Source organism: Panthera leo, chromosome B4 (assembly GCF_018350215.1).
Source record: "Panthera leo isolate Ple1 chromosome B4, P.leo_Ple1_pat1.1, whole genome shotgun sequence".
Classification (NCBI taxonomy): domain Eukaryota; kingdom Metazoa; phylum Chordata; class Mammalia; order Carnivora; family Felidae; genus Panthera; species Panthera leo.
The window spans coordinates 33996392-34023920 of NC_056685.1; the positions used below are offsets into that span (position 1 = coordinate 33996392).

Consider the following 27529-nt stretch of genomic DNA (forward strand, 5'->3'; position numbering starts at 1 on the left):
CCAGGCCCCGCTCCGGCACCCCGCGGCTGAGCTTCACGGTAGCGGGAGGCTGGAGGCGGGCCGGGGGCGGGGCCAGCCGTGGCGGGCAGGCGGGCGGGGCCCGGGGCCGTGCCGGCGGGAAATAAAGGAAGTGGGCAAGCCGCGGCTGCGTACTCCGCGCGCCTGGGAGACTGCCTGGTCCCTGGTCTTTGGTCCCCGGCCCCCGCCGCCCGTCTCTTGGCTTCCTGCCGCGGCTGCTGGGTGAGTGAATAGCCCCCCTACCGCTCGCGTCCGTCTGCGCCAAGCTGCAAGTTTAGGAGCCTGTGCCTACCGGGTGCGGGGCTCGGTGCTCGCCGCCGGCCAGACCCTCCCAGGCACAGCCCCGCACCGCCTGCGGCTGAGGGTTGGAGCCGGAGGGCGAGAGTGGAGGCACGGGCTGCCAGGTGCCACTCCACCCGGAGCGCGCCGCGGGACCCCGCCTCGGGCAGCCCGCGGGACCCCAGGGTTAGAGCCTGCCGGCCCTCGGCACCCGGCGTCGGGTCAGCCTTTCACCCCGCCTGTCGACCGCCTGGGCCCCCCTCCTTGGGTCCTCGCGGCCCTGACACCGGCCGGAAGGACTCCCCCATCCCGCTCGGAGGAAGGAGGGGCTCAGGGGGAACCTGGAAAGGAGGAGGGGGGCCCGTGCGCGGCTCCTTGATTCTCTCCTGTGGTCAGAGCGGTCCTCCCCTTGGGGAGGAGGCTGGATAAGGCTTTGTTGTCTCCTCTCCAAGCGAGTCTTCGGGTTTGGCCCTAGGCTTGTAGGGCCTTGGCCGGAGTGCGGTGGAGAGGATGGTGGGTGAGGACTTAAGACATCCTCTGCCCACGGTTCCGTTGACGGTTCTCAGTGAGACCAGCGGCTGCCGGTTCCAGCCTCCGAGCTGAGAAAACCGACGGGAAGGGACAGGTTCAGGTCACACACCTGTTCAGCACCAGATCCGGAGCCCAAATCCAGACACAGACCTTGGACTCTGGTCTAGGGCACTTTTCCCAGTGCCTGGCTGATTCCTGAGGCCAGAGAACCTTAGAATTGTTAGAAATTACATGCATATACTAGCTCGTGGTAGACATCAGTTTATTGAATGACTTAGTGACCCCAGGGGATTCTGGGAGAGCCCTAAAGCCCCCAGCTACCAAGTGGCTGGGCTAGCGGGGGTTTATTTATTCATTCATACCATAGTAAGAATGTGCAGCCGGTGCTGGGGTCCTGGAGGGACAGCGGGAATGGGCTTGAACACAGCTAAGGTCTTCTGGGATTGGATTGGCCTGGGAAGGGTTGAGGAGCAGGCGGGGTACCCAGCACATAGTGCCCCCACCTTTTCACACAACTGCCTAATTCCACTGCCAGGCTTATCTGTCTGCTCAAGCCTCACTTGATGCATCTTAGCTGGTCTGTCTCTATAGAAGGGGGAGCTAAGGGAAGCTGCCAAAGGATGTGGTTTTTCCACATTCCATCTCCACCCATCTGGGGTGCATGACAGGTCTTGAGATGGGGAAAGCTCTCCTGGGCTTTGGTCTGTGCCATCTTGAGGCAGACCTTGGACCGGGGCCCTCAGAGTCCACTGGGAGTCATCAATGACTGTTCCTGGAAGATAATCTGGTTTTGGAGCTAAAAGGAAAGTGGGAGAAGGACTCCTTTGGTTTTAAAAGTTCAGTTGGGCAGAGCTCTAGTAGGGCATTGTTGGGAAGAGGGTAGATGTGAAGGCTTTCATTGCCACTTGCAATGTGTGAGTTCTGTCCCTCTTGCCCACGGAGGGAAGAGTAACTCACAGGGAAGAGGTATAGGGTCAGCACCCGCAGGAGGCCTTGTATAACACCTCATGATTAAAGGCAGCCTTTTTTTGGGTGTCCTTGAGCACTGAGGTGCCTATGCTATGCTGGGCATGGGGGCAGTATGGTTCATGAGGGACAGGGTGCTGTCTCTTGGGAATGGAGATATAGACTGGCAGCTGTCATACATCAGGATGCAGGCTTTGATAGTGTTTGCTGCAAAGGGCTTCGAGTGGGTTGCTGTTAGTTTTGTCTGTAGACATTAGGCCATCTGAAGTGGGCTCTGAAGAATGAATAGGAGCTTGCCAGCTGGATAAGATGGGAAAGTGTACTCAGGGCAATGCAGGAATGTGGGGTAGGTGTGCCTAGGTGGGAAAGAGGTGTTTCTAGGTGGAAAGGGGCATTGCATGCCCTGCTTTGAGGCCTTGCCCAGAAAAGCTCACAGTGTTAGCCAACCTGCGAGACTAATTGGAGGAACTGCAGGTTCCACTCATTTGCAAATGAGAATGGCCTGTCAGGAGTGCTGAGGACGTGTGGAGGAGCAAGACCCTGGAGGATGAAGTCTTCTAGTGCAGGAGTCTTGGCTTGCAGAAGGGCAGTTAATGACATTTGAGCCATTCTTTTTCTCTGGTGCTGATCAAGGACTGTGTATTCCTTGGTGGTAGTACCCAGGATGCTGGCTCTGGACTCCCAGCTCCTGAGAAGCCTCACTCTAGAGCTGTGGCCATTGGAAGTCCTTTCTGTGGTTGCACCTCTGGTCAGTCTGGAGCTTTGGGGCGTAGTGCTGGCCTGGATGCTCCCTCAGGCCAGCTGCCCACCCTACTGGGCCTCCTATGCATAGGATCCGATTAGCAGCCCCTTGGTTGGGACACCTGGCTGGCCACCCCCACAGGCCATACAAGTCCTTGCCCAAAGCCACTGACAGGTTTGAAAAAGACAGCTGATTGAAGATGGTGATAACATACAGAGCTCATTGTGGGCTAGATACACACACAAAGAACTTTATGTGTATTAGGTCACTTGGACATCACAGTAATCAGGGACTAGGTTATCATCTTTATTCTTCAGATGGGAAAACTGAGGCATGGAGTGATTAAGTAACTTAGCCAGGGTCACAACTGAGGGAGTCAGACCCCAGAATCCCAGCTCTAAGTATTATATTGCACTGCCTGGATTTCCAGGCTACTCCCTACCTCATTTCCCAAATTCGGCCCATCTACCCTCTGCACCTCTACACCGTTGAGACCTGAAGGGGCAAGGAGCAGAGAGAATGACCATGGCCTTTCTGGGGACTTCTCTGCTGTGCAGGCAGCTGGTGATGTCCGCAAGACAGGAGGAAGCTTCAGGGAGCAGCACCATGGACCCGCTGGGTGGGATTGCGCCCGGCAGGCTCCCCAGTTTCCTCTCCCTGGGGCTCAATCCTTTCTTTCCCCACCTTCCCCTCCTCTTCTCTTCCTGCCTGCTGTGGTCAAAATGGGGAAGTTTCAAATGAAAAGCAAACTTGATGTCTGAACGAACCATAAAGCAACCATCGAATTCTTGGTTGACTTTTTGTGTCCAGGGTCCTAGAAGCTACCAACTTAGAAAATGAGGAATGTTAACTAATTTGGATGTAAATTAAAAAAAATTTAAATTAAAAAAAAATTTTAGTAGCTATAAAAAAAATGAAGTGGTTTGTTTTAAATGACCCTCTCCCCTTGGTAATTCTATCAGCTTGGGTGTTGGAGAAGGGCTCAACCCTTCCTCTACCTCCTCCTCAGGAGGTAGAGCATTATGACCCCTCTGAGTCCTAGAAGTCTCTAAAAGGGGACCGGTTACTTTCAGACACATGGAGTAGCTGGACTGAAACTGCCCTGCCCCATAGATCGTGCGGCCTAGTGGAAGGATGTGGGCCGCACAGAAGTGAGGCTGCCACTGTATGAAGAGAGGCCTGCCTTCTGGGCCCAGGGTGTCAGGACCACCACAGAGATTGCAATACTTTGTGGCTGGGCTTCTGCCCCAGCTGAATGGGATCGACAAGCCTGCACTTACTAAGCTCCTGCCATGTTGATGGTTATGCTGACCAATGGGGCAGGTCAGCATCTGCCTTATATGCTCATGTGCTTAAAAAAGTCCCTTTCGGGGGCGCCTGGGTGGCTCGGTCGGTTGAGTGTCTGACTTCGGCTCAGGTCATGATCTCATGGTCCGTGAGTTCGAGCCCCGCGTCGGGCTCTGTGCTGACAGCTCAGAGCCTGGAGCCTGTTTCGGATTCTGTGTCTCCCTCTCTCTGTGACCCTTCCCCGTTCATGCTCTGTCTCTCTCTGTCTCAAGAATAAATTAAAAAAAAAAAAAAAAGTTTAAAAAAAAAAAAGTCCCTTTCTTCAGAGTTAGGAAAGTGAGTGCTGAGGCCTGGGTCAGGGGCAGGCCAGTCCTTGGAGTTCCGAACACAGCATGGGGGGGGGGGGGGGTTGGGGGAGTGGGGGTCTGAGCTTTTATCTGAGGCCAGCAGTGATGATGTTGTTTTTCTGTTAGTGGGCATCTGTGCATATGTAGTTGGCTTAATTTGCATAACTCTCATTTTAATTCTTATGTGAATTCTGTGATGTGAATGAATACATAGATGTGAAACATCAGTGGTGGGGTGTTTCTCACGTGTGCTTGTGGTTAGACATCAGGTGGCCTCAGTCCTGGGTCTAGGACTGGGCCATGGCCGTGTCCCAGGAGCTCCTACTTAGATCTCCACACCCTCATGTTCACTGCCCCCCCTCCCCTGCACTCCCCTCCCCTGTAAGCCTAAGTGAAGGGTAAGAATCTCAAGAGGCAGGGAGTGTCACCTTTTACAAATGTGGGGAAAGTGAGGTCACATGGCAGGTTGAGAACCAGCTGGACCTCTCTCTCTCTCCCTTTAGAGGATCCCTTTTGCGTGAGCCTCTTTTTTTTTTTAATTAGATTTTTTTTTAAATGTTTATTTATTTTTGAGAGAGAGAGGCAGAGAAAGGGGGACAGAGGAGCCAAAGCGGGTTCTGCACTGACAGCAGCAAGCCCCATGTGGGGCTTGAACTCATGACCCGCGAGATCATGACTGGAGCAAAAATCAGATGGTCAACCAACTGAGCCACCCAGGTACCCCGGGAATTTGTGAGCCTCTTAAATGCTGCTGGGCCCCAAGGACTTAGGGAGTTTGGGGCTTTTCTGGGGTTTCAACTTGTCTTTCCAGGGAGAGCTAACTGAAGTCAGAGCTGGGGGACTAGAGTTCAGTTAGGACCTGGAGGCAGCAGGAGGACATGATAGGAGTAAGGGAGCAGGGGAGAGGAGGCAGCAGATGGGTGGAGGAGAGGGGCTGAGTCATGAAGGCACTTGGGAGGTGGTATACGGGTCGCTCCTGGGAGTAAGAGCTGGAGAGTGATCCAGAGCTGAGTAACTGGTCCTGTGACCATAACACCAGGCCTGAGGTCTCAGGCATTTGTGTGCCTGTTTGGGACAAGGCCAACTGGATAAATGAGTCACAGCACCAGCAACCCCTCTTGGCATTAGGGAGGACATTATTTATAATGGATCACCATCTGGGTAGTCAGATCTGTATCAGAAGGGCTGGGAGGGGCTCCTGCACCAGCAGGCAGCTCCTTGGAGACAGAAAGGAGGAGGCTGCCTTTGGGGTTCAGTTGGGGGAATCCTGAGCTTCTGGTGGGAGAAGGCATTGTGTTTGCGACTGCCCCCCCCCCCTTTCTTCTGGCCCAGCCACCTCTGTATGTATGGTAGTGGTGGGGGAGGAACGGGGTACAGAGGACCAAGGCCAGGTTCCGCACCAGCTGGGCACCCTGGAATCAAGGCAGACCCTGCTATGGGTGAGGAGATAAACTACCCTTGACTGGAACTTCTTTAGAACTTTCTAGCAGGTATTTCCTCACCCTGTCCTAGAGAGGGTGGGGGCAGGGCTGTGAAGTCAATGGGCTGGCAGGCTGGTGGGCCTCTGGGACTGGGTGACAGCACAGCCTTGAGGAGAATGCCTCTCTTGCCCACCACACTTTCTTTGTCAACCTCCTCGACCCCCATCACGGAGTTCCTGACTGTGAGACCAGCTGGCAGCCAGGTGTCCATCACATCTCAAAAAGCCCTGCTTCTTCCTGGGGTATCTCCTAGGAAGCTTGGCAACATCCAACCTCCTAGACTCTTTCCTGGATGACTGGGGAGCTGAGTCCAGTACCCTTGGTGGTCACAACATCTCATTGGAGTGGTGTTTATCAGTATGTAAAATGATTGCACCGATTATATTTTCACACCCTATACTGCTCCAGATGCAGGTAATCATCCTATTGCGTAGGTGAGGAGACAAAACCTGCTAGAACTTGGGAGGTGGGAGGGCTGTTGCTTAACCATGGAAGGCCCTGCTGGCTGTCCTCGCCCTCCTGCTCCATTCAGTTGCTTCACCTGCCAGCTCTGGCTCAGAAGGGCAGCGTGGGAGCAGTCCCAGGGTGGCCGTGGTCTGGGGTCTGACTTAGCCTTGGTAACATCCATTTTCTTTTCTGTGACTAAGCTGTAAGAGGAAGACAGTTAGGGGGTGTTGGAGGGAGAGGCTGTAGGACAGATAAAGGCTGACTTACACATTTTGGAGTGGACTCTGGGATGCCTTCTTGCTCCACCCAGGGTGCACATGTCTATCAGAAGCCCAGGGTTTGGCAGGGGAAGGGAAGCAGGAGACTTTAGGAGAGAGGCCTGTGGACCCGGGTGGAGCATTAGACATGTGTGAAGGGACGGCCTGCATCATCTGGTAAAGAGGCTCCTGCCTCTTTATAACATCCTCCTTCAGGCTGCCTTTCTTTTAAAACACTTTACTGAGATATTTTACGTACCACAAAATTTACCCATTTAAAATGGTCCTTAGTATATTCACAGAGTTATTCCAACCATCCCCACAATCTAATTTTAGTACATTTCAACAGCCCCGAAATTCCACATACATTACCAATCATGCCCTAGTCCCCCTGTCCCCGCAGCTCTTGGCAGCCTAATCCATTCTCTGTTCTGTGAATCTATCTATCCTATAAATGGGATCATACAACATGTGACCCTTTGTGCCTGTCTCTTTCACTTGGCATATTTTCACGGTTCATGTGTGTTGTAGCACACATCAGACCTTCATTCCTTTTTACAGTCAAAAAAATATTCCATTGTAATAGAGATAACCATATTTTGTTTATGGATTCATTAGTTGAACTTTTGGGTTATTTCTACTTTTCAACTGTTGTAGATAATGCTGCTATGAACATTCATGTACAAGCTTTTCTGTGGACCCATGTTTCCATTTTTGTTAGTTATATGCCTAGGAGTAGAATTTCTGTGTCAGTTGATAAAACTCTGTTTAATTGTTTGAGGAACTGCCAAACTTTCCCAGAGTGGCTGCCTCATTTTACCTTCCCACCTGCACTGTATGAGGGGTCCAGTTTCTCCATGTCCTTGCTCACTTGCTATTATTCATCTTTTTATTCTAGCCATCCTAGTGGCTTCATTGTGGTTTTGACTGGCATTCTTGTAATGGCTAATAATGTTGAGCATTTTTTCATGTGCTTATTGGCCATTTGTGTATCTTTTGGATCCTATTCAAATCTTTTGCCCAATTTTTAATTGGGTTGTCTTTTCATCATTATTCTAAGAATCCTTTGTTGTCAGTCCCTTGTCAGATAAATGATTTGCAAATATTTTTTCCCATTTTGTAGGTTGCCTTTTCACTTTTTTTGATGGTACCTTTTCAAGCATAAGAGTTAATTTTCTTTTTTTTCTTTTAAAAAATTTTTTTTAATGTTTATTTTTGAGACAGAGAGAGACAGAGCATGAACGGGGGAGGGTCAGAGAGAGAGACACAGAATCTGAAACAGGCCCCGGGCTCTGAGCTGTCAGCACAGAGCCCGACGCGGGGCTCGAACTCACAGACTGTGAGATCATGACCCGAGCTGAAGTCGGACGCTCAACCAACTGAGCCACCCAGGCACCCCAATTTTCTTTTTTTTCTTAAAGATTTTAAAGTTTATTTCTTTTGAGAGAACGCGAGAGAGCAGGGGACAGGCAGAGAAAGAAGGAGAGACAGAATCTCAAGAAGGCTTCACGCTGTCAGCAAAGAGCCCCAACATGGGGCTTAAACTCACAAACTGTGAGATCATGACTTGAGTCAAAATCAAGAGTTAGACACTTAACAAACTGAGCCACCCAGGCGCCCCAAAGGTTTTAATTATTTATTTAAAAAATGTTAACATTTATTTATTTTTGAGAGAGACGGAGACAGAGTGTGAGAGGGGGAAGGGCAGAGAGAGAGAGCAAGAAGGAGACACAGAATCTGAAGCAGGCTCCAGGTTCTAAGCTGTCAGCACAGAGCCCGAGGTGGGGCTCGAACTCATAAACCGTGAGATCATGACCTGAGCCACAGTCGGATGCTTAACCAACTCAGCCACCCAGGCGCCCCCAAAGATTTTATTTTTAAGTAATGTCTACGCCCAGTGTGGGGCTCAAACTTACAACCCTGAGATCAAGAGTCGCATGCTCTACCAGTCAAGCCAGCCAGGCACCCTGTGAGTTAATTTTCAACAAGTCCAGCTTATCTGTTTTTTCTTGTATAACATATTATTTTGGTGTCCTATCTAAGAAATCATTGCCTAACCCAAGGTCTTGAAGTTTTATACCTGTGTTCTAAGAATTTTATAGTTTTAGCTCTTACATTAATTCTGTGATCTATTTTCAGTTAATTTTTGTATATGACATGAGGTAGGGGCTTATAGATATCCAGTTGTCCCAGCACCATTTGTTGGAAAGACAGCTCTTTACCCTGGTCTTGCCTCTTTTGTCAATGATTGATTAACCATAAATATTAGAGTTTATGGACTGTCATTGCTATTCCATTCATCTGTTTATCCTTTGCCAATTCCACACTGTCTTGATCACTGTAGCTTAGTGGTAAGTTTTGAAATTGGAAAGTGTGAGTCCACCAACTTGTTCTTTTTCAAGATCGCCTATTCTGTGCCCCTTGGATTTCCATATAGATTATAGGAACCATCTCTAACTTTCTGCAAAAAAGCCAGCTGGGAGTTTGAGAGGAATTGGATTGAATCTATAGTCAGCTCTGGGGAGTATCACCATCTAAACTATAATAATTCTCCCAATATGTGAGCATTGTGTGGCTTTCTTTCAATGGTAGTTGTAGTTTTCAGTGTACAAATCTTATACTTCTTTTGTTAATTGTATTTCTAAGAATTCTTTTTTTTTTTTAAGTTTATTTATTTATTGGAGCACCTGGGTGGCTCAGTTGGTTAAGTGCCCGACTCTGGCTCAGTTCATGATCTCACAGTTTGTGAGTTCGAGCCCCGTGTCAGGTCTGTGCTGACAGCTCAGAGCCTGGAGCCTGCTTCAGATTCTGTGTCTCCCTCTCTCTCTGCCCCTCCCCTGCTCACACTCTGTCTTTTTCTCTCTCTCAAAAATAAATAAACATTTTTTTAAAATTTATTTATTCATTTTGAGAGAGAGAACAAGCAGGGTAGGGGCAGAGAGAGAGGGGGACAGAGGATTGGAAGCGGGCTCTATGCTGATAGCAGACAGCCCAATACGGGACTCGAACTCACAAACTGTGAGATCATGACCTGAGCTGAAGTCAGATACTTAACCAACTAAGCCACCAGGCACCCCAAGAATTCTCCTTTTCTTGATACTGTTATAAAGGTTATTTTTTTAATTTCATTTTTGGACTGTTTATAGCTAGTGTATAGAACTACAATTGATCTTGCAAATACTTGTGTTCTGCAACCTTGCTGAACTCACTTATTAGTTCCAGTAGTTTTTTTAGTGGATTCCTTGGGCTTTTCTATTTGTAAGATCATGTCAGATCAGTATGTTTCAAAGCTTCTCAGTTGATTTCAGTGTGCCAGGGTTGAAAACCACTGGGTTAGATCAGTGGTTCCCAGGCCTTTGAGATGGAAGGGGAGGGGAACAGAGTAGTCAGAGCACTAGAATTTCTGAGGAATTTTCCTGAGTGTCTGTGGGTGAGAATGAGGGGCTGGGAGCTTAGACTCAGCCTAGGCACAGAGGCAGAGGGACCAGTATCCTAAACGCCAGCTTCCTCCTTTCCCAAGGAGGAATCCAGTTGGGCCAAGGGAGTGAAAGTGTGCCTTTTACAGAAATGTGTTCTGGGTGAGGGTGACAACATCCTCCTTAGGGAAGCTGTCGAGGTCCTGTCGGGAACTCTGGAGAGGAACAAGTCTGGCTCTGAGCCACCCAGGGCTGTCAGGGCCATCTTTCTGGCTATGCCTGGACCCTGTACACCCCAAGTAACTGGACTTCACCCCACTTGAAGGACTTTTTCTTACAGCTCTAGACTAGTGGTTTTATATTCATAAAAGTAGATGTGAGAACTGGCAGATACTTTAGAAATCCACATTCTCGGGGCACCTGGGTGGCTTAGTCGGTTGAGCGTCCGACTTCGGCTCGGGTCATGATCTCACAGCTTGTGAGTTTGAGCCCCACGTCTGGCTCTGTGCTGACAGCTCAGAGCCTGGAGCTAGCTTCAGATTCTGTGTCTCCCTCTGTCTCTGCTCCTCCCCCTCTTGTCCTCTCTCCCTCTCTCTTTCTCTCTCTCTCTCAAAATAAATAAACATAAAAAAAAAAAAATAAAGAAATCCACATTCTCTAGAAACTGGTTGTATCCTCTTACTAGTTGCTTCATTAATTAATTAGTGAGGTAAATGAAATCTTTGACACGTGTCCATTTTATCATTTTATATTTGTATGAGAGTCATGGTTTCACTTTTTTTCTTTTAATTATGCATTAGCAGTTTTGGAGGTCATCTACTGAAAAGCATGACCAGTGGATTCACATGGTCTTTTCTTAGCTACCAGAGGCAGTAGCTAAGCAGAACTTTTGTTCGTTTGTTTTTGAGAGAACTCATGTGGGGGAGGGGCGGGGAGGGCAGAGGATCTGAAGCTGACTTTGTGCTGCAGCCTCCAGCCCAATGTGGGGCTTGAACTCATGAACCGTGAGATCATAAACTGAGCGAAAGTTGGATGCTCAACTGACTGAGCCACCCAGGTGCCCCATAACTTTTTTTTAAATATTTATTTATTTAGACAGAGAGGGAGAGACTGCATGAGTTGGGGGGGGGAGGGGCAGAGAGAAAGAAAGAGAATCTCAAGCAGGCTCCCTCCATGCTCAGTGTGGAGCCTCACGTGGGCTTGATCCCACAACCCTGGGATCATGACCTGAGCCAAAATCAAGAGTCGGGTGCCCAAGAGTTGGGTACTCAACCGACTGAGCCACCCAGGTGCCCTGAAACAGAATATGCTTTTAACTTCACTGACTGTGTCTCTGTCTCTCTCTTCTCCCTCCCTCCCTGTCTCTCTCCCTCCCTCCCTCCCTGTCTCTCTCCCTGTCTCTTTCCCTCCCTCCCTCCCTGTCTCTCTCCCTCTCTCCCTCCCTCCCTCTCTCTCCCCCTCCCTCTCTCTCCCCCTCCCTCTCTCTCCCCCTCCCTCTCTCCCCCTCCCTCCCTCTGTCTCTGTCTCTGTCTGTCTCTGTCTGTCTCTGTCACTCTCCTGACTTTGTGTTTTGTTTTGGCTTGGTTTGCACATGCAGATCAGTTATTCCCATTGGTGACAGCAGTGATGGAGGATTTGGCTGTGTTGTCTCATCAGGTGCTGGTCTTTATGGACTATTCTCTGTTGAATGAGGATGACAGAGAAGCTGGATTGTTGGACTCTTTTACACATAGGAATTATTGAGAACCCCCAAAAGCTTTTGATTAAGTGGGTTTTATCTATTATATTTTCTGTGTTTGAAATTAAACCTGAGAAATTTTTGGGTGCTTGGGGGGCTCAGTCAGTTAAGCATCTGACTTTGGCTCAGGTCATGATCTCACCGTTCATGAGTTTAAGTTCCATGTCGGGTGAGCTTGAACCCCACTTTGGGCTCCATACTCTTTCTCCTTCTTTCTCTTGTCTCTCTTGAGATTCTCTCTCTCTCTCCTGGTCTCTTTACTCACTTACTTTTGCCCTCCCTCTCTCCAAAAAAAAAAAAAGTTAAAAAAATAAAACAAAATTTTAAAGTATTTGTTGATTCACTTGAAAATATCATTTCTTGTTGCTTATTAACAAATTTTTTAAAATACTGCATTTTAGGGGCGCCTTGGTGGGTCAGTCGGTTGAGCATCCGACCTTGGCTCAGGTCATGATCTCACTGTTCATGAGTTTGGGCCCCACGTCGGGCTATGCACTGACAGCTCAGAGCCTGGAGCCTGCTTCGGATTCTGTCTCCCTCTCTGCCCCTCCCCCGCTTGTGCTCCCTCTCTCTCTCAAAAAATAAATAAACATTAAAAAAAAAGAAAAGAAATGCACATGAGTAAGGAGTGCAGTTTTTAAACAAAAAACTGGCCAGGGCCCCAGAAGGGGGCATCCTCAAAGCATTTGTATGACTTGGATCCCCTTTCTTGGGTGTTTTTTTTTTGTTTGTTTGGTTGGTTTTTTTCTCTAGAGCAAAAAGGAGAGTTCCTAAACAGCAAAGTTTTGACAGGAACATCCTAGTTCCAAAGGAGTCAGACTGATGGCCAGCACAATTCCAACAGCAATAGTCAGTTCATACTCTCAGAAAGGACAAGACCTTAAAACGAATCCCACATAAAGCCTGGAGAGCTTGGGCATAAAGAGAGCAGAGCCTGAAATCCAGGAGAGAACTTACCCTCAAACTTTGGGGTCACTGAGAAAGCAGTGAGCCCACTTGGCTTTGTGGGCACCTGGTCCCTGTTTGCTTACCAGCTGTGGAGCTGTTGGGGTCGTCTCAAATTTCCCACTTCTGATCATTAAATAATATTAACCTTAAAAATCGAACTGCCAGCGATTTCACCAGCAGCTGTGGATTTATTTGGGAATAGCAGAGAACTATAATTTAGAACAAGCAAACTATGGCAAAACCATAGCAAGTTCACAGACCAAAGGAGAGGACCGTGCTTTTTCAGAAGAAATTGGAAGCTGGGAGGGCTGTAATAAACAAAACAAAAAGCCCAATTGGATGAACCAGGAGCTCCAATTATGGTGGCTCCTCATTGGCTGGGCTGTTGCTGGGGGAAGAAGAAAAGCTTTCTTCCTCCTGCTGGGGTAATAACGATAGTAAAGTAGTGTCAGACTTGTAAGGTACCTTTGTTGCTTCTGGGTCTGCAATTCATGAGGAGCCATGGGGCGTGAGAGCGCCCCCTGCTGGCCTGCTGCAGCCATTCTAAATGAGGTTTCCTTTTATTTTCACAGTATCAAAGTCTGGAGGAAATCAATTAAATGTTTATGTTAATTATCTCTTGAGTGCTATCTCCCCCACATAGTTTTCTAAAGTTACTTCTTGAGAGAACAAGGTGGAGGCCAGCATTCAGTCCACTGCACCTTTACATTGTCAGTGGCTTGTGGACATCATTTGGCTTCTGTGGCCTTTTTCCTGAGGGGCGTATTCTGTTTTATTCTTTGTCCCAATTCTGATAATGGTACCAGCTCTTGCCTCCTTCCCTATAGAGGGCCTGTGGATAAGCCAGCATCCGTAGGTTCCCTGTCTGTCCAAATACACCTGAGTCCTTTGCTCTTGGCCCCCTTTCCTCCCACTCAGCCATACCCAGCCATGGGCTCTGCCAGATTCCCAGTGTGAGGGTTAGGGTGCAGCCTCTAGCTTTGCACGATCTCTAAGGCCAGTAGGAGCACCTGAGACAGGGGCATGGGCAGATCGAGAGTAACTGTGTCCCACAAATGTGCACGGCTGCCTGGTGTGGAAGGCATGTCCTCCATGCTGGTCGTGTCCTAGCCGCCTTTTCATGTGCATGTGGGAGCCCCACCCGTGCTTCCTAAAGAGGAATTGGTTGTCTATTCTTGTTTTTTATCTCCTCTGTTTAAGGACCCAAGATAAAATTGCCAAATTTGGCTGTTTTTTACCCTACAAAATGATTTCATTTGGTTAAAACTAATATTGTGTGTAAACACACACATACGCAGGCAAGTACATTTTAAGATAGAATTATATTGTTGAGACTGTTCTTTGGAAACTTTGGTCTGTCTTGGACATCTTTCTCTACTGATGCACACCTAGATCTCATCCCTTTTTTTTTTTTTTTTTTTTTCCTCACATTATATGTATTCTACTTCATGGGCATAATTTTTTGAACTCAATTCCCAGTTGCCTTTTGTCTGGTCAATTGTTTATGATGGGTTATTTAGTTTGGAATATGTGCCATAGAGGACCTTTAATCTTTTGTGTAATTGTCAAATATATTCTTTTTTTCTTCTTTCTTTCCTTTTTTTTTACCACCAAATGCTAGAAAACATTTTATTTCAAGGCTTCTTTTTTTTTAATATACATTTTACAAGAGCTCTTTCTGGATGAATGCCACTGAAATCATGTGGCCTCTGGAGAGAAATGGTCTACCTTGCTGTCTCTTACTCCCCAAACCTTATTTTCTCACCCACCTGGATCAACACTGTACACTGCCTGCCTCTCAGCATAGTTGTGTGGAACAGAACGGATAACGTGAATGCTCTGAGAATGGCTGCACGCTGAAGTAATGGTTATGTAGTAGTCATATCAGTGGTCATAGTAATAATAAAAGAGTCCCTAAAACTTCTAGGTATACTTATCAGCTAACTTTATTCTTGTAAAAAGTGCACTAGTGTAAGTATTTGCCTGAAAATAATTCATAAGCTATATTGCCCTATTTGCCTGATCAGTAAGCTCGGGGCGGGAGAGCTGAGCTCTGAGGTTGGAGGATTGATTTTGGGGAGCTCTCCATGCCTTGGCAAGTCTCTATAGTGAGGAAAACTCCAAAGTCCACTCACTTGGGCTGCTGCCCAGGTTCCATGCTGTGGAGAAAGGAGCAGCCTGAGTGAGTGTGGTTGGGATGGGTGAGGTGTGAGCCTGGCCACTGTGGCCAGGGCGCCTTTGAGCCAGGGTCCAGGATGACTCCCTCAATTCTTTCCTGAGGGTCCTGGAAAGGGGTGTCCCTGCAGGAAACAGCTGACTACCCTGTGTGCATGTGTGTCCTTTTCCAGGTTGCTGACTTGGGACACCTACAAAGCCGGAAACCAGACAGAGCCCTGCAAGGCTGCTTGTGCCATGGATTCTCAGGTCAGCCCATGCACTTCTCCTGGAGGAATGCTTTGGGACGGGGAGCAAGGGTGACTGGGGCCAGCTTGTTCCTTGTGTGTGTGCAGTCAGTGTGCACCTAGCTGACCCCTTCTTTGACAGCGCTGCAGAGAGGAGCCTCACATTCACAACTTGCTGTAGCACAGTAAAAAAAGAAATACCTGTTCTCTATCCTCTTCTCTTCCCTCCACCTTGTGCCTGATCACTCACTGGAAGGGCAAGGCAGCTTTCTGATTCAGGACCATTTAGAAACTCTAGAATTCTTGGAAGCGATCACCCTAAGATCATATAGGCCATTCCCCTGGCTTCAGTAGGATGGTACCTAAACTGCCTTGTCTGTACTTACCTTTTAATTAGCTGGAAGAGAAAATCATAGCCTATCCAATCAAAAGCTCTTTATTTATTTTCTTACTATAGTCTTTTTGCTTCCTTTCTTTTCCAAATTCTGTAGAGGCCCCTAGCACCAGAGGTTTTTCTGTGTCTACACTGTATGTATCAGCCTTCTCTTCTCACCAGCTATTGTGAGAGGTAACTGCAAAAAATCTAAGGATTTGATGGTTAAACTTAGTGGCCCACAGTTTCTGAATCCCTAAGCATAGCAACATCTGATGCCTGGAAGGTTCTCAATATATGCTTGTTAAATATCCTTCTAAAGGATGGAAACCACATGGTTTTTCAGGTTGCTAGCTGGAAGGACTGAGACATGGCGGGCTCAGCAGAGATGGTGGTTGCTTGACCAGGAGATTTCTGCAGATCCTCTTGTCCTGATGAAAGTCTGTTCTCAGTGTTCAGAATTCCCTTCCATTTGGTGCTGTTTAAACCTGCCCACCATTCTTGTTGCATTCATTCATTGTTATTTTTCAAGATTTCCTTTAGTATTTCTTGTAGGGCAGGTCTACTGCTATATTTTTGTTTACTTAATTTATTTTTTTTTAAGTAAACTCCACACACAGCACAGAGATCTCACGAACCAGGAGATCATGACCTGAGTCAAAACCAAGCTTAACTGACTGAGCTACCCAAGGGCTCCAGTTTTCCAGTTTTTAAAAAATTATGGTAAAATATACATAGGATAAAATTTACCATTTTAACCTCTTTTAAGAACACAATTCATTAATTAGCATTGAGCACATTCACGTTGTGTCTCCATCACCACCATCCATCTCCAGGACTTTTCATCTTTCCAACTGAAACTGTTCCCATTAAACACTAACTCCCATCCTCCTGTCCCCATCTCTGGCAAACCCCACTCCACTTTCTGTCTCTGTGGATCTGACTATTCTGAGTCCCTCAGAGAAGTGGAATCCAACAATATTTGTTCCTTTGTGTCTGGCTTAGCATAATATCTTGTGTTTGTTTGTTTGTTTTACTATTATGGTACTGTTCATCCACAGTTTAGTGTTCTTTGATTTTTTTTCTTTTTTAGAAAAACAAAATAAGAGATTGGTTTGGATTTTGGAGTTGTTTTTGGGGGGGTTGCCTTTTATTTATTTTTTAACTATTTGTACGGTGCTGGTTTTGCCAGGTTTGAGCACCTGGATTATCCCAATTTATCAAAACACATTGATGGCTTTCCATTTTTTTCTCTGCACTGAAACTGATTTTATAGCATGAGAGTTATTTTTGCTTCCTTTAAATCAATTTTGTAGTATGTCCTTCAAGGTTTCCTAAGTCTTGATCATTTTTCTTAACATACTTTTTCTTATGATTTAAAAGGATAAACAGCTATCAAATCTTGCATCTTCTGAGACATCCATTTCAACTTTTATCACTAGAAGATCAAAAAGGGTCATAGTTTTGTACTCAGTTTGCCACAAGCTCTATTTGTCCTTGGAATTAAATACTATCAGCTCCTGGGTGCCTGGGTGGCTCAGTTGGTTAAGCGTCTGACTTCAGCTCAGGTCATGATCTCACAGTCTGAGGGTTTGAGCCCCAAGTTGGGCTCTGTGCTGACAGCCCGGAACCTGGAGTCTGCTTCTGATTCTGTGTCTCCCTCTCTCTCTGCCCCTACCCCACTTGCATGCTCTCTCTCTTTCTCTCAAAAATAAATAAACATTAATTTTTTTTTTTTAATGCTGTCAGCTCCTGAGCCTGCTTGCTTTTATCTTTCTTTCTTTTCTTTCTTTCCTCTTCTTTCTCTTCTTTCTTTCTTTTCTTTCTTTTCTTTCCTGAGCCTGCTTTCTGATTTGTGATGTAGTCTGGTCTGACATGCCCATCTAACAGTGTCTGTAGAACTGCTTTCTAACCACCTGTACTAAATGTTTGAGTTTGTGGTAATTCAACCCACAACCCTGCCCCAGCCTTCCTTTCTTCTCTTCTGGGCAGGACATCTCCTTAAGGAAGAAATGAAGGATGTTCTTGAGTTTCTAAGCTGTCTTGTGCCACCTGGCCTCATTATACAGTAATTATAAGGATACACACACACCCCCCGTTTTTGTTTTTTTTTTTAAGTTTATTTATGTATTTTGAGAGAAAGAGCAAGCAGGGGAGGGGCGGGGGGGTGGGTAGAGAGAATCTCAAGCAGGTTCTGCTCTGACGTGGGGCTCAGCCTCAAGAACCATGAGGTCATGGCCTGAGCTGAAACCAAGAGTTGGACACTTAACCAGCTGAGCCACCCAAGTGCCCTGGATTTTTCCCCCTTTTAAGGGATAATTCTGGAGAAGTAAAAACTGGTTAACAATACGTTAGCTCCTTATTTTGTGCATTTTATTTATTTAAAGCCATTTGCCCTCTAAAAACTGTCCTAAAAGTTTTCTGATTTTTTTCTAATGAAAAATATTCAGGACTTAGAAGACAGAAATAAATATTACAAGCACCTTCATCTTCTTCTGTTGACCTTCTCTTACAGTCTAGTATGTGTGTTTTACATTTATTTGGGCAAATTTCAGTATCCCCAGGCTTCCAGATGATTCCCTCTTTCATCCTAGGTCTTTGATTGCTCTGAGCGCCCCTGGCTGCCAGGTCTGCAAGTTTTCACCTTTGTTTGCCAAGAACACCATCCCAGATGCACTCGGCACACTAGAAATGTCCCTCCTGGCTCCCAGAGTACAGATGTCCCTCTTGGCCCCCAGAGCTCCCCTGCAAGTGTTGCTAACGGATGGAGAGCTGGCAGGCAGAGACCACCAGCCTCTCACATTAGAGCAGAAGCCATCCCCCTATATGAAGCAAACCAAGCCTACCCAAAGGCAAATATTATCTGTGGTCATTATTACCCAGTATTTATGGAAAATTTGCTGGTTGCACAATACAATCTTGGCCCACAAAGAAGATTGTGAAAGAATTTCTAACTGCTGGATGGGTAGCTGGTAAGGTGGGCTGAAGTTGGTAAAAGACACATGAGAGTTAGCATAAGCATGTAGATGTATAAGGATGATATCTAGGTGATGATATTGGCTGACTTACCTAAAGCAGCCTTTGGACCTTCCTCCTCCGAAAGTAAGCTCACCCCAGCTCAATGTTTTCAGGATGTCAAGCATATGGTAGATGAACCACCTTCTGCAGAATTGGAGCTTCCTCTTTGGAATCTACAGGTGGTGTTGATTAAAGCAGGCTCTGCAGATTTGGCCTCTGCCCACTGAGTCCTCTTGTATGCACAGGGTTATTCAGATATCTTGGGCCAGTGAGGCTGTTTCAGGCTCAGCTACCCTCCGAGCCCTTTTACCAAGCTCAGCTGTAGGAAGGGCCTCTGGTCCTGGACTAGCTTCCCACAGGTCTCCTTGATTTGACTCCCTTTTCATCTTAGGTCAGCAATGGTTCAAGCCTCCAGGATGAGCGCATCACAAACTTGCTGGTGTTTGGCTTCCTCCAAAACTGCTCCAACTATAATTTCCATAAAGAGTTAGAAGTATTGGGCCGTGAACTGCCTGTGCCACCAGCTTACCTGCAGGAGGACCACGATGATGGGCTCCAGACAGATGGCAACCGGTGCAGCCGCTTCCTGGATAGCGAGGAGACAGGTACCTGGCATAGCCTCCTCTGCCCCAAATCTGGGCTTTGCTCTCTCCACTAACTTTTATGGAACTTAAGTCCTGGAAGGAACCTTTGGACTCAGTGTCCACCTACGTGGTTTCAGTCCACTGCATATGTTTGTGTCATATGGTTGTTTGGTTTGTACCTCATGACTCCAGTGGAGCAAGACTCTCTAGTTTCCAATCAGTTGAAATCCACTCAGTTTCTTTATAATGATTCTTTGAATCTGTATAGTACCTCACACTTTCACTTTCATATGTATTACGGCATGATTATCTACAACATAACTAGGGCATTGAAGTATTCTGAACCTAATTTCCCAGTGAGGAAACTGAGGCCCAAAAAAGGGTCAATTACAAACCCCAAGTCAGGCAACTACTGGACACAGTCCAACCAGGTCTCGGGCCAGGCCTGTTTCCTTAAGCTGGGCTCCATCATCCTCTGCTGCTGCCTCCCAGTATATCATGGTTTTGAGACCTTCTTCACTTTTCCTCACCCACATCCCTGTGCTGCCCTTCCAACCTCACTTTTTACTCTTCTTTGTCACTGGTGAGGCCTCCACAGAGGGAGGCCATTCTGAACTCTAAGGCTGAGGGAGCAGGGCTGGGAAGCAAGATAAGGATCAGCCACTCCCAGATTTGGGCCTGGAACAGTGGTTCTCAGTAGTGTGCACATTGGAATTCCATGAGGAACATTTTCAAAATGCATAGTCTTTGGGCGTGACTGCAGCTGTCTGAACCAACATGTTCTAGGGTGGAAGACTCTCAGGTGTTTCTGGGGTATATGCCCTGGTTAGAATCACTGCCAAAGGGACTCTGAGGTCTTGGACCCAGTCCTCACAACCTAGCCAAAGGACTGAAATCCTGCCTCCTGCTGCCCAGATATCTCCTGGCATATTAGATTGCACTGCCCTCTTGTGGCCATGGGGGAGACCAACAGCTGATCCAGCTTTTGGACCTCCAGCTCTATGTTAAATTGAGTGGATGGGGGATATGGCAGAGTTCCCCCACTAGCCAGGATGTGCCAAAGACTTCTGTGCTTTAGAATCCAGCTACTGTATCTCCTGGGTAGCTCTAAATTTGAATAAGGGCAACTGGCCCCCTTTGGGGAAGGCTTAGGAGGGGGTGAAGGGCAGGAATGGCTTTGCTGTCAGAAGCTATGGCCGGAGTAACTGTAACCAGAGGCTGTCCCCTGGGCTGTCTTTTGCTCTTCTGCACCATTCCTTGCCCTTAGACTGCAAAGCCTGGCTTAACTCAAATGGCATTTGCAAAGGTACACTTAACTTCACTGCTGGTGGAAAACTAGCATGTAGATTAAGTACCTGATGAGATTTGGAAGCAAAAGGCAAACTAGAGGCTCTGTACACCACAGTTTCATTGGTGAATTCATTTACTCAGCTGGACACTGATTGAATCCGCCATGGCTCCTGAAGTTGCCGCAATAAAGTGGAAAAGCACAGAGGAATCAGCGAGGCAGAGTCAGTATAGTGGGAGCTACGGATAGCATGGGTCCTCCACAAGGGATCAGGAAAGACTTCACAGCTATAACTGCAGTTGAGCTGGGCTATGGAGGAAGGGGTACATTTTGGCTCTTTGGAAACTGGGAAGAGGGAATGGCAACAGCTTAAGCAGACACTTGAAGATGAAAAAATTGGGGTCTGTAAAAGGTACTGTGAATAGTTGTTTGACTAGAGTGTTTGGAGGGAATAGTGGAAGTTATGGTCCAAGGTGTTTGGAAGCTAGGTTATAGCTTGTCACTTGAGCAAGGTGTGAGCACATGAATGAGTAGAGATCACAGAGATCACAGAGATCCAAGGATCACAGTCAAGACCACAGTAGGCAGTCTAGGGCAGGTGAAATGTTGAAGGCACAAAATTTAAGGAGGAACTGTCTCCAGGGGCACACCAGGACACTTCACCCTCTCAGTGCCTTGCTTGCCAAAGTATATTGTGGAGAGTGGAGAAGGGCCTGGAGGGCAGTGAGAAGGGCTAAGAGGCTACAGATGAGAGCTGATGGAGAATCCACACCCAGGTGGTGGCAGTGGTAATGGTGGGACAGACGGTTGTATCTGTGCTATGAGATAAGATTTGACAATTGCTTGAGGATGCCTGCAAGGACTGGGGAGATTGAGATTTCTGTCCTGGGTAAATAAGAACCCGGAGGGAAGGTGCAAACACAGAATATAAGATTTAATGGGAGAAATAACAATAGCTGGCATTTATTGATTACTTACTAGGAGCTAGGTACAGGATCCATTCATTTACACATTCATTAATTTGTGTAGTTGTCTGTTGAGCCCTACCGTGTGCCTTGCATTGTTTTCAGTGCTGCATATTTGGCAGTAAACAAAACAGATTTAAAAATTGGAGCTGTTAGGAAACTTACCTTCTGGCAAGGGAGTCAGACAAAGAACACGGACAGGTAAAATATATGGTGGTAGTGAGTGCTGAGGAAGGAAAAGGGAGGGCGAGGGAGAGGGCAGATGGCAGTGCAAGTGGCAGTGTTAATAATCTCGGACAGAGTGGCGTTTGAGTAGACCTAAAGGAAGAGAGAGAAGGAGCTGTGTTCTCTGGTGGCAGACGCGGGGCTCTAACTCAGTATAACAGCAGAGCCTCTGCCCTAATACCTTCTTAGGCTGACACCTGTTATATGATGGGGTCTAGAACTGGCAGCCGTGAAGCTTGCCATCAGATTCATGCCATGGCTGCTCAGAGTCATGATGCCTTGCAAGTCATGGATGCCCTTGCATCACTGTCCTTTTTGTGGACAAATGTTGACTCTTTGCAGGGTGAGGCCCACTTCTCCAGTCTTCTGCTCATTTAGATCCTTTCCTGGCCCCAGCACTCCATCCCTGCTCCCCTGACTGCACCCAGGTCCTCACATAGCAGCTCTAGTAGAATGGAGCATGTGCCGTCAGCAAGCCCACCATGGTGAGCTGTGGAAGCAGGAACTAGCTTTGTTCCAAAGCAGAATCCCTTTCTTTTTCTGGTATGGGATGGGTTGGGAGGAGGGGTCAAACAGGACCATTTTTTGAATCTGCTGTGTCTCTGTGTCCCTGCCTGAACATTCAGATTCTGAGAGTCAAGAGGAAATCATCCAAGATATCGCCAGGCAGCTCGCCCAAATCGGGGATAGGATGGATCACAGCATCCACCCAAGAGTGGTGAATAACCTGGCAATGCAGTTTATGAATGTGAACCTGTCAGAAGAAGTAAGTGAGAATATTCACCAGTGCCCTTTCTCGGTTAGTCAGGAAGTGTGAGAACTTTTTCAGTTGTCAGGTGTGTGTGTGTGTTTTTTGTTTTTTTTTTTTTTTTAATTCCAATGTAGTTAACATACAGGGTTATATTATTTTCAGGTGTACAATATAGTGATTTAACAGTTCTATGTGTTACTCAGTTTTCAGCACGATAAAGTGTACTCGTAAGCCTCTTCACCTATTTTACTTATCCCCCCAATCCACTTCCATCTCTGGTAACCATCAGTGTGTTCTCTATGTTAAGAGTCTGTTTTTTGGTTTGTCTCTTCTTTTTCCCCCTTTGTTCCTTTGTTTTGTTTTTTAAATTCCATATATGAGTGAAATCACATGGTATTTGTCTTTCTCTGACTAGCTTATTTAGCTTAGGATTATGCTCTCTAGATCTATCCATGTTGTTGCAAAAGGCAAGATTTCATTCTTTTTTACAGCTGAGTAATGTTCCATTGTGTATACACCACATTTTCTTTATCTATTCATCTATCCATGGACACTTGGGCTGCTTCCATAGTTTGGCTATTGTAAATAATGCTGCAGTAAACATAGGGGTGCAGATATCCCTTCAATTAGTGTTTTTGTATTATTTGGCTAAATACCCAGTAGTGTGATTAGTAGATGGTAGGGTAGTTCTATTTTTAACTTTTTGAGGAATCTCCATACTGTTTTCTACAGAGGCTGCTCCAGTTTGCATTCCTACCAACAGTGCATGAGGTTCCTTTTTTCTCCACGTTCTCTTCAACACCAGTTGTGTTTTTTGTTGTTGAGTTTAGCCATTCTCACAGGTGTGAGATGGTATCTCATTATGGTTTTGATTTGCATTTCCCTGATGATGAGTGATGTTGAGCATCTTTTCATGTGTCTGTTGGCCACTGTGTCTTAGAGAAATGTCTGTTCATGTCTTCTGCCCATTTTTTAATTGGATTGTTTGTTTTTTCGAGTTATAGAAGTTCTCTATAGATTTTGGGTACTAACTCTTTATCAGATATGTCATTTGAAAACCTCTTCTCTCAGTCCACAGACTGCCTTTTAGTTTCCAGTTGTTAATTAAAACACCAAGGTCTGTCCTTTGTCTCTTATCAGACAAACCAGTGTCCAGTGAGGTAATTCAGTGCCTACAAAACAATTGGAAATAGAATCATAGCATGGTTAACTGTCTTTCAGAAGAATTAACTTACTTGGTATTTAGGAAACCTGAACCTTAAGTCAGAGTTAAGAGTTTGATATAAAACCTTCCAAAAAAGATTAACAAAATGTATATGACTCTTCCAGGACTAACTTATTCTTTCCTCAGTTTTAGAGAGTTGAATAAAAATGTGAGTGAGAACATCAGGTCATTTACCACATGGGACAAGAGTGACATTTTATTTAGCCCGCTACTCTTAACTTCATGGTTAAAATCAGTATAGAGCTTCTGTCCCTTGCGGGTGCTATAAACTAGCTCCTCTAGCCTTCCTGAAGAAACTTAGTGGGAGAGATGCCCCAAGGCTGTCAAATCTATGGCTACATGAGTTTGGAGGAGGGGAAAGATTCCATCCTTTTGACTGGAGCTGCAAATGCAAACACCCCTCACTACCCAGAAGTGTGTCTGTCCTCCAGGGCAGCCTCCTGCCTCCAGGAAGGTTTGTCCCCTCTGGATCAGCAGCTGTCATAGCCGTGGTATTGTTCTGCCTCGGGTCCTCTCCCATAATGTTGACTTAATTTTGCATGTGAGTTGATGAGCTTGAAGGTCCTTAAGAGTCTGGTGGTCTGTGGTGTGCCGCTGCCATGTAGTGAGAATGTCATGTTTAGCCCCCTTCATCCCCTTCCGGTAGCTAGGTCTGCACTGGTAAGATAGGTCTAAGACGTCTTGGGTATTTAATTAATTCTTTATTTTAAGTGCCTTAGAGGCAGGGAATGACTCATTTGTCTAATGTGAACACACACACTCAAGATGTATTTGATGAATGTGTGTCCAGCTATGGGGACTGAGCTTAGCCTACCCTTTCCATTGCCTCTCCAAATTAAATTGTTTCTCACTCTCCTCCAGCCTCCTCAGCTGTTTAATAAGTTCTTCCCTCAAAATGAAAGCATGCTTCTTCCTACTTAACATTGGTGGACTGTTCTCCTTTCCGAGGGCAGAATATTAGTGAATGAAGTTTCACGTGACCCTGTGTCTACCTGCAGGACAGAAGGAAGCACCTTGCTGCTGCGCTGGAGCAGGTCCTACAGACTTACCCGAAGGACATGGAGAGGGAGAAGACCGTGCTCCTGTTGGCCATGGTATTGGCCAAAAAGGTGGCCGATCACACACCGTCCTTGCTCCGTGATGTCTTTCGCACAACAGTGAACTTTATTAACCAGAACTTACTCACGTATGTGAGGAACTTAGTCAGAAATGTAAGAACCAGTGATGTCAGCTCCTTGGCATTTCGCTGAATCCTCTTGGTCTCTGCCTGCTCCTTCTAAGGTCTGGAAACACAGCAGAGCTCTCTGCTGCTGGGCTTCTTTCATCCTTTCTCCCCTGCTTCTGGTGACCAGACCACACGAAAGGGACCTTGCTACTCAGGTAGAAGGTGTGGCTTTGCTTCTGTGAGAAAGTTGTGTTGTAGAAGGTGGTGATGAGCACCCCTTTGAGCTTCATCAACTTTATTTTTTAGACACCCTGCTATCAGAGCACACTGCACACTCTACTCTTGCTAGGATCCAAGTCATACGGTGTAGGTTACGGGTAGAGCATGAGAGAATGTGGCGGGAGTGTCCCCAGCTGGGCTTCATCTGCCTTCACCTCCACCTCATCACAAGCATAAGTATAATTTACATTTAAAAACATGTTTACCAAAAAGGATGTTGGGGAGAGATGCCAAAATGGGTAGTCAAAAAGGGGGAAAAACTATCTAAAATCTTGCCCAGAAAACCTGTCCAAGATATTAAAACTAAGATATTAAAAGTCACAATTCTTCATGATGCTGCCTAGGAAGAAGGGCCAGACAGGTAGTAAAGTCTGTTGCTTCACTTTAACTGGAAATTAAGTGGTTGTATCTTATCTGTAAGTTTAGTGACTGTTTGGGATTTTGTGTGTCAGAGGCATTACTCAGGCATCTAACCCCTGATGCCTTTCTCTGTGTGCCATGGTCTTCATTTATGGCAGCATTTTAAAACAGGAGAATGAATACAAATCTCGAAGCTGAATTGTTGGGAGAAGGTAAGCCTGAGAAAGTTCGTAACAGCTTTCACCAACAACCATCTAGCTGGACAGTAAGTGGGCAAGATGTCAACAGCTATCTGTATTAACAGCCTCCCGAATACTGAAGGGCTGAAACAGTCTTCATTCCTTGGACCAAGATGCTTCTTAGCACCAGAAGTGATTCAATAGATGTGAATATCCAGATCTTGGCACCTTGAAAGCCTATGTCTTTGCAATTGCTCCCATGTAGCAAAAAGGAGGATGCAGCGATCTAAGGATGACAGGGCTCCAGAGAGTATGTTTTGCACAACCCCGGCTTCACATCTATTGATTGTGGCACCAGAGTCCTTAAGTACTAAATCCTGGTTAGTGAATCAGACTGGCTAATTCTGTCTATTTTCCTTTCTTGCTGCAGGAGATGGACTGAGTGGACAACTCTGCAAAAGTACAACTGGTTAAAACTTGATATGGTGACAACAGTACACCTGCCTCCAGTGGAGATGGAGCCATGGCTGTGTAAACAAAGTTCTTAGAGAAGATAGGCACGAAGTAATAGCTATTTATTTCTTACTATTTTAAAGATGATGTTTTAAGCAAGTGATTCATTTAGAAACTTTACCTTAACATACTTGAATGAAAATGTCAACTTGCACAGATTTGAATGAGTTTCATACCATCTTCCAAATCCACTACACACTGTGCCTTTATCTTATTTCAGCTGTACGGGTCTTCACTTGAAAATTAAATTTAAGAACAGATTGTAAGGCAGAAAAAAAGGTTTTTTTGTTTAAGAAAAAAAAAACCCATGTTTTTTTGTTTGAAAAAAAAATACTGTTTATTAAAGTGCAACCTTGGGGTGTGGTCTGACAGCAGGCAATATGAGGAGAGTAAGGTCTGGAGACAGATGAACTTACCCCTCACAAATGAAAAATCCCTCTCAATGTAGGGCACACCCTGATACTAAGGAAGTTAACAGTCTTCCCATTTAAAAACCAAACAGTACAAGAGGTTCTGGACTAAAGTTCTGTACTCAAGCAATGGGAAAATCAGGCCTCAAAACATGATTTTTTTCAACTCGATTTCCTTTTGAGTTAAGAAGGACCACAGGCAATTGAAAGGTGTGGAGATCATTTAAGGGCCCACGTCAACCACAGCTTCCAAAATCAGGTAACCAAATGTACCTTTTCTTTCCAAGAAGTCAAGGCTCTGATAAAAATTTTAAGCTGATATAGTACCAGAAGCTACTACATACAGCCCATGGGGGAATGTCTGTTAATAATCTTACATTTTCATTTTCCTCCCATATCCCTCAGCTTACCCTTGCCCAAGAAGCGACATCTGAAGAAAACAGGTTTCTAGCCATAAAGATAAAACAATAGTTAGACTTTTAAAAATTCAACAGTTGAGGTGGTTCCCTTTCTTAGAGACACAGTCAGAATGCAAGTAATAACAAAAGTAAGTCACTTAGGTAGTGCCAAAATAAACCAGGGAGAGCTTACATTTAGAAACAGTGCAATACTGGTCTGTTGTTCCCAGCGATAAGCATTTCCTAGGATTCTGTTTAAAGGTACAGTGGTGGATGCTGGGTCCATATCACACACATTAATGTTAGGCTTACCAGTAATACCGTTGTTACTATGAATAGAACACTCTGGGAAAGGATATGAACAAGAGTAATAGGTACTAAGAAATACTTTCTTGTTACCAAAAACACTTTTCTGTTCCTTGAGAGTTTAATCAGAAAAGAAATATGACTGCATTGTTCAGCATTAAATACATACCACACTAGGGCTGGGCCTCAATCTGCTATCTGCAGTATGTTGCAAGTACTAAAAGCCGTGCAGTAAGAAGGCCACCATTTGGAAATAAACCGGTAATGCTGTTATGTTTTGGAGTGGACTTTTTTTTTTTTTGAAGGATTCATATCACAGTGGAAACAGGTTGAATCACACATATACATACATACCCACTCATCCATACGTGTATCAGTTCAATCAGATTCTCACTAGGGGTGGAGGGACACTTTCTTCTGAAAGGAACAATTTAAATACGAAGTCAACTCTAATGGAAGAAAAAAAGAGCTCTAAAAACGACAGATAATTCCAGACTATCTCTTATAATACTTACAACTTTTCACATCTTTATCTGCCAGTTTTGCTTAAATTGATACAGTAGGCCACCATTTTCATACAACTTATACACACGTGTTGGTGTAAATTTTTTCAGACCAAGTTAGACTTTCC

General features: G+C 45.9%; 1 protein-coding gene across 1 annotated transcript; it reads left to right on the plus strand.

The window, feature by feature from the left end:
* Positions 1–152: 152 nt before the first annotated feature.
* BID (BH3 interacting domain death agonist) lies at positions 153–27171 on the plus strand. Its single transcript, XM_042945386.1, has 6 exons — positions 153–240; positions 14806–14881; positions 18642–18855; positions 21939–22078; positions 24287–24499; positions 25702–27171. Exons 2-6 carry the CDS (start codon positions 14870–14872, stop codon positions 25711–25713), a joined length of 591 nt encoding a protein of 196 aa, XP_042801320.1. The 5' UTR covers positions 153–240; positions 14806–14869; the 3' UTR covers positions 25714–27171.
* The last annotated feature ends 358 nt before the right edge of the window (positions 27172–27529 follow it).

Bases quoted from the DNA above. Each gene is read 5' to 3' on its own strand.
- BID (XM_042945386.1), top strand. The intron at 18,856-21,938 runs GTACCTGGCATA...CTGAACATTCAG, and splicing joins CCTGGATAGCGAGGAGACAG to ATTCTGAGAGTCAAGAGGAA. The intron at 22,079-24,286 runs GTAAGTGAGAAT...GTCTACCTGCAG, and splicing joins ATGTGAACCTGTCAGAAGAA to GACAGAAGGAAGCACCTTGC.